The sequence below is a fragment of the Somniosus microcephalus genome, chromosome 3, assembly GCF_052327205.1.
Source record: "Somniosus microcephalus isolate GS21.2 chromosome 3, FLI_Smic_1.0, whole genome shotgun sequence".
Lineage (NCBI taxonomy): Eukaryota > Metazoa > Chordata > Chondrichthyes > Squaliformes > Somniosidae > Somniosus > Somniosus microcephalus.
In genome coordinates this window covers 195,423,489-195,430,601 of record NC_140989.1, presented here as the reverse complement: position 1 = coordinate 195,430,601, position 7,113 = coordinate 195,423,489, and the positions used below count along the sequence as shown (strand labels likewise).

Here is a 7,113-nt window from a genome sequence, read left to right as displayed (position 1 = left end):
GAGTAGACTTTGGATTAATTTGACTATGTGACAATAGTAATTGGCCTAGAAATTCGGTATGGCCCCGCCAGGTCTTTTGCGCCCGAAATTTTGTGCTCGCCAGGATTCCCGTAGCGCCCGCCTAAAATTCAGTTGCGACGGGCCAAGACGGCGGCAGGCGCTACTGCAGGGTTTGGCCGCCTCGCTAGGGGCGATGAATGTCACTTTCAGGCGTCCAGCTGCCGCTGCGGCACCCGATGCGGTGCGGCAGGCTGGGGTACTGCAGGCCTCCTCCTTCTCTTAAGGAGGAGCTGCCTGCAGCCGTCAGATCGCCGGTGGATTCCCCCGGCAAATGAGCCCGGCACCACGGAGAAGTGTCGGGCTCGCGGGACTCAGACATCAATGCCGCGGGAGGGTGGTGCAGGAGTCCGGGGAGGGAGGTGCGGGCAGGCGGCCACCGGGAAAGCGGCCGGCCGCTGCTCCACCTTTATGCGCCGGCCTTTCGGAGCTGCAAGACCCCGTTTCACAAACGCTGTTTGCGGCTGCCACGGGCGAGGCGGCCGCAACTGAATTTGGCCATCGGGCCGGAATAGCATTGCAACCGGGGCGCTGCGCACACCGATGACGTCATCGGTGCCGGCGCGGCGCTACCGGCTAACGCCGATGTTAGGGTCCATCTGAATTTCAGGCGATAAAAAACTTCAGGCGCAAACCACTTTATAGCCAATAAGTGGGCGCAAACGCAACTGAATTTCTAGGCCATTATTTTTAATGGTTGTTATTTATGTTTCAGCCTGTGTACAGGATGGCTCGTTACATGAAGTGTGGTGGTCTGGCTCTGGTGGTTCTCCTCGTGGTGGAGCAGGGCTTGCGTTCCTTCCCTGAGGTGGAGGCTGCAGCACAGGGTGAGTATCACCAGGGCTCAACAGGACCAGTAAGTGGTCGAGATTAAGCCACCATTTGAAGGCAGGATATGTGGAAGATATCAGAAGCGTAAATCAAAAGAAAACCAACGCAAAAGGCAAAATCTTAACCGATGAATCCTGGCCAATTGGCATCTTCTGGCAATAGCATCTTCAGGACGGGTAACTAGCCACATTTATAGAAGAGAGCTGGAGTGCCTGGCGGTGCCGAGGGTTTTTTGAGGGCATGTTGTTGTTGGAAGAGAAAGAGAGAGAGACTGGGCGGAGAAGAGAGAGACTTGGGGGGAGAGAGCGACTGGGGGGAAGCGGGGGAGAGAGCGACTGGGGGGAAGAGAGAGAGAGAGAGACTGGGGGGGAGAGAGAGGCTGGGGGGGGGAGAGAGCGACTGGGGGGAAGAGAGAGAGAGAGAGACTGGGGGGGAGAGAGAGGGACTGGGGGGAAAGAGAGAGAGGGAAAGAGAGAGGGGGAGGGAGAGAGAGAGAGAGAGAGACTGGGGGGAGAAGAGAGAGATGGGGGTGAAGAGAGAGAGAGAGACTGCTGGATTTAGTTTGGGATTAGCCTGAAGAGAGAGGGGGGGAAGGAGCACCTCAGTCCTGGCCCAATGGACCCCTGCGAAGGAAGGAAGGAAGGAAGAAGGCGAGCTCTCCCTCCCTCTCCCACCCCCTCACTCTTTCCCTCCCTCACCCTCTCTCTCCCTCCCCCTGTCTCTCCCTGCTTTACACTCTCTCCCTCCCTCCCCTCTCCTCTCCCTCCCTGCCCCTCTCCTCTCCCTCCCTGACCCTCTCCTCACCCTCCCTCCCCCTCTCCTCACCCTCCCTCTCTCCTCCCCCTCTCCTCTCCTCTCCCTCCCCCTCTCCTCTCCTCTCCCTCCCCCTCTCCTCTCCCTTCTCCTCTCCTCTCCCTCCCCCTCCCCCATCCTCTCTCTCCCCCTGTCCTCCCCCTCCCCCTGTCTCTCCCTGATTTCCTCTCTCTCCCTCCCCCCCCTCTCTCCCCCTCCCTCCCCCTCTCTCTCTCTCCCCCTCCCTCCCCCTCTCTCTCTCTCCCCCTCCCTTCCCCACTCTCTCTCTCCCCCTCCCTCCCCCTCTCTCTCTCTCTCCCCCTCCCCCCTCTCTCTCTCCCTCCCTCCCCCTCTCTCTCTCCCTCCCTCCCCCTCTCTATCTCCCTTTCCTCCGAGCCCGGATGCGGTGAGCCGAAGCCCCCGTGTGCGGATCAGCGCCTCAGGGCCGGCCGGTGCGCGGCCGAGCGCGTGAGGCCCGGCCCAACTCTCAGGTCCCGCTCCGGGCCGCAGCCGACGTTCACGCGTTCGCTGTCTCCCGCCCCACCAGCCTTTACCAAGATGGCTACACCCGGCTCAGTCCCACCACGCCAGTCTTTACCAAGATGGCGGCGATCGCGGGACGCTGGTTTGGAATCGGCCCCAGCGGGACGGGTGGTGCCTAGCTCGGGCATGGCTGGCGAGGAGAGGCCGAGGCTTCGAGGCCTGAGGGCTGCAGGCAGCTCATCCACCGCCGAGGGTGGGAAAGCCCGAGTCCCCTTTGCAAAAGGATTTTTTTTTTTTTTAAAAGCAACTTTTTTTTTTGCTGGAAATCTAAATTTCAAAATAAACACACAGAAAGTGGGAAAAATAAATCAATAGTTAGGAATCAAGATGGCGGCCACTCACCTCAGCTCAGAAGGATTAGGCCCGCCCACACGCAATGAAACACCCCCCGTGATGCACCAATTGGTCAACCATCAGGTTAACCCCCTGTACGATTGGTCAACCATCACGTCACTCAACGCTAATGAGCGGAATTTTGCCATTTTTTGAACCTTTTTTGTATACTGTCCGAACAATTTTTGTCTGACCAAATAGTAAATATGCCAATTAGACTCCCCTAATGATAAGCTTTCTTTTGATATAACATATGTGTAGGTACGCTCTATAACTTTTGATTGTATAGCCGGACAGGCAGACAGACAGACAGACAAACAGACAGAAAGACAAACTCTTTTATATATATAAAAATAAGACTAGCTGGCGTGCCCGGCAGTGCCGAGGGTTTTTTGAGGGCATGTTGTTGTTGGAAGAGAGAGAGAGAGACTGGGGGGAGAAGAGAGAGACTGGGGGGGAGAGAGCGACTGGGGGGAAGAGAGAGAGACAGAGACTGGGTGGGAGAGAGAGAGAGACTGGGTGGGAGAGAGAGAGAGAGACAGAGACTGGGTGGGAGAGAGAGAGAGACAGGGGGGGAGAGAGAGATGGGGGGGAAGAGAGAGAGAGAGAATGCTGGATTTAGTTCGGGATTAGCCTGGAGAGAGAGGGGGGAAGGAACGCCTTAGGCCTGGCCCGATGGACCCCTGCGAAGGAAGGAAGGAAGGAAGAAGGCGAGCTCTCCCTCCCTCTCCCACCCCCTCACTCTTTCCCTCCCTCAAACTCTCTCTCTCCCTCCCCCTGTCTCTCCCTCCCTCCCCTCTCCTCTCCCTCCCTGCCCCTCTCGTCACCCTCCCTCCCCCTCTCCTCTCCTCCCCTTCCCCTCCTCCCTCCCCCCTGCCCTCCTCCCTCTTCCCCCCTCCCCCTCCTCCCTCTTCACCCCCCTCCCCTCCCCCCTCTTCCCCCCCCCTCCTCCCCCCTCCCCCCCCCTCCTCCCCCCTCCCCTCCTCCCTCTTCCCCCCGCCCCCTCCTCCCTCTTCCCCCTCCCCTACTCCCTCTTCCCCCCTCCCCTTACTCCCTCTTCCGCCCTCCCCCTACTCCCTCTACCCCCCTCCCTGTTCCCCCTCCTCCCTCTTCCCCCTCCTCCCTGTTCCTCCCTTCCCCCTCCCCCCTCTCCGAGCCCTCATCCCCCGCTCCAATTCCTCTTTCCGCCCCGGGGCCCGGGCCTTGGCACCTGGATGAACGCGTTCCCCTGGACGTTTTTGGTGGCCTCGGCCATCACCCTGATGCCGTTGGCCGAGGCGAAGACGGTGACCTGGTTGGCTTTCTGCCCCGGTGCCCGGGCCTCGGCACCTGGGTGAATGCATTCCCCTGGACGCTTTTGGCGGCCTCGGCCGTCACCCCGATGCCGTTGGCCGAGGCGAAGATGGTGACGTGGTCGCGGAAATGAACGGACTTCAGCAGGTTCGACAGGTTCCGGGCGCGCCGGGAATCCGCTGAACTCGAAGCCCAGGCTTCCCGCGCTGCTAGGCCGCAGCTCCGCGCATCCACTACAATAAAGAGAGATTCCTAAATATTATAGTTCAGGTTTTTAAGCACCCCATAGCTAAGAAGAGAACTGCACAAAAGAACCTAACGGGGTACACACAGAAAGTGGGAAAAATAAACACACAGAAAATGGGAAAAATAAATCAATAGTTAGGAATCTAGATGGCGGCCACTCACCTCAGCTCAGAAGGGTTAGGCCCACCCACACATGCAATGAAATGCCCCCTGTGACGCACCGATTGGTCAACCATCAGGTTAATCCCCTGTACGATTGGTCAACCATCACGTCACTCAACGCTAATGAGCGGAATGTTGCCGTTTTTTGAACCTTTTTTGTATACTGTCCGAACAATTTTTGTCTGACCAAAAAGTAAATACACCTATTAGACTCCCCTAATGATAAGCTTTCTTTTGATATAACATATGTGTAGGTACGCTCTATAACTTTTGATTGTATAGCCGGACAGACAGACAAATAGCCGGACAGACAGACAGACAAACAGACAGACAGACAAACAGACAGAGAGACAAACTCTTTTATGTAGATAGATACTAGCAGACCTCCTGTGGCGATGCTCACGTCGAGCCAGAGGGTAGGTAATGTCTGATGTGTGACATCTCGAGTGTGATAGGAAGCTTACAGGAAGTGTGCACTATATGCCAGCCTTTTGATGTATTATACACACAATTTCATGAAACTCATCTCCTACTGGGCACTCTCAGCTGGCATTTTTGCCATTATTTGATAGAGAAGGTAGCTTTGACTCCACATTTATTTTTGTCTGTTTCGTCCCAACACATCATTCTACATCCCTTCAACTTCCAACCTCTCAAGACTACTTTTCTGCTGATATGACAAGATGGCAATGCAAGGGCACAATTCCAACCTACAGAAAGACCTCCTTCAAGGTGAGGTGGTGAAAGCACATCTCTGTTGACATGCCCAAGGAGATCTGATGAATCTGTGGACCAGCCTACATTGGGCAATGGCGGGTCTATGCCACTTGTCTCAAGAACAGGCAGTCCTCCCTCTGAGGAATCCTTTGGAAATCCTCCTTAACCTCCAGCTGTAAGAGGGAAAGAGGAAATTCCAGAAGGTATGGCTAGCCTACCAGCGGGAGATGTTGCAAATCAAAGTGAAACTCCCCTCGCTGGTAGGTGCTAAAGGGGAATCTTTTAAAATAAAAATCAAAGGCTAGGTTAAACCAAAATGCAAAACAATGTACTTAAACAAATGCAGAAGGAAACTGAAAAAGAAAAAATAAATGAAAAAAATAACATTCATTCACCTAACCACTGGACACAGAGGTTTAAGACGAATGGGAAGTGACTTCTCCTGGCTATACAGTTGGTGTGATATCATTCAAAAGCTGCTGCAATATGGAAAGTCCCTAGCTTGAAGGCCCACCATCTATTTGTATTATTTTTGACCTCTAATGAGGCTTGCACACAGTCGTGGCACGAACCTCTGTTTCTCCCAATGCAGGCCAATTGGAAATGACAGCACTTGGCTGCTCCCAGCCCCCCTCTCCTCCAGTCTCCTCCTCTGACCGACTAGGTACCAGTGCCCAGCAGCAGAAAATATACCTTCATATGCCATCTTAACTTGATACACTTGTTACAGTGTTAACTGGTTTGTTTGAGGGAGAGGCCAAGCTATTCATAGCATTACATACAATTCACAGCACAGAAACAGGCCATTCGGCCCAACTGGTCTATGTCAGTGTTTATGCTCCACATGAGCCTCCTCCCACCCCTCTTCATCTAATCTTAGCAGCATAACCCTCTATTCCTTTCTCCCTCATGTACTTATCTAGCTTCCCCTTAAATGCCTCTATGCTATTCACCTCAACCACTCCTTGTGGTTGCGAGTTCCACATTCTCACCACTCTCTGGGTAAAGAAGTTTTTCCTGAATTCTTTATTGAATTTATTAGTGACTATCTTATATTTATGGCCTCTAGTTTTGGACTCCCCAACAAGTGGAAACGTCCTCTCTATGTCTATCCTATCAGAATAGTTCAGAAATAGGAGGGAGCAGACAGCGCACAAATGGAGAGGGTTGATGTGGTTGAGGGGCTAAAGACAGACTCTATCTGGTTAGAATTAAGGAACAGTAGAGGAGCTATTACGCTACCAGGTGTGTACTGTAGGCCCTCAAATAGTGGGAAGCAGATAGAAGAGCAAATTTGAAGGCAAATTACAGAAAGATGCAAGAACTACAGAGTAGTGATAATGAGGAACTTCAATTATCCTAATATAGACTGGGATAGTAACAGTGTAAAGGGGAAAGAGGGGGAGGAATTCCTAAAATGTGTACAAGAGAACTTTCTTGATCAGTGTGTTTCCAGCCTAACAAGGAAGGAAGCAGCACTGGATCTCGTTCTGGAGAATGAAGTGGAGCAAATGGAGCATGTTTCAGTGGGGGGGTGGGGGGCATTTGGGGAACAGTAATCATAATATCATCAGGTTTAGAATAGTTATGGAAAAGGACAAGGTACAATCAAATGAAAAATACTTAACTGGAGGAGGGCTAACATCAGTGAGTTGAAAAGGGATCGGGCCCAGGTAGATTGGAATCAAAAATTGGTAAGCAAACCAGTAATTGAACAATGGAAGGCCTTCAAAGAGGAAATGGTTCAAGTACAGAATAGACGCATTCCCCTGAGAGGGAAAGGAAGGGCCTCCCTGGATGACTAAAGATATAGAGGTTAAAATGAGACAGAAAAAGGAGGCTTATGACAATTGTACGGTTCATGCTACAGTAGAGAACCAAGTTGAATACAGAAAGTACAGGAGATCATAAAAGGGAATACGAGGGGCAAAGAGAGTAGATTAGCAGCTAACATAAAAGGGAACCCAAGAGTCTTTTATAAATATATAAATAGTAAAAGGGTAGTCAAAGAAAGGGTGGGTCCAATTAGGAACCTAAAAGGAAATCTTCTTGTGAGATACTAAATGAGTACTTTGCATCTATCTTCACTAGAGAAACATAGAAACATAGAAGATAGGAGCAGGAGTAGGCCATTCGGCC

General features: G+C 52.5%; 1 protein-coding gene across 1 annotated transcript in view; it reads left to right on the top strand.

The window, feature by feature from the left end:
• Positions 1-780: 780 nt before the first annotated feature.
• cga (glycoprotein hormones, alpha polypeptide) overlaps positions 781-7,113 on the top strand; it is a 31,054-nt gene continuing 24,721 nt past the window's right edge. The window contains exon 1 of the mRNA XM_085977695.1: positions 781-884. Coding sequence (XP_085833821.1) covers positions 785-884 — 100 coding nt within the window. The 5' untranslated portion in view covers positions 781-784. The remainder of the gene's footprint in view (positions 885-7,113) is intronic.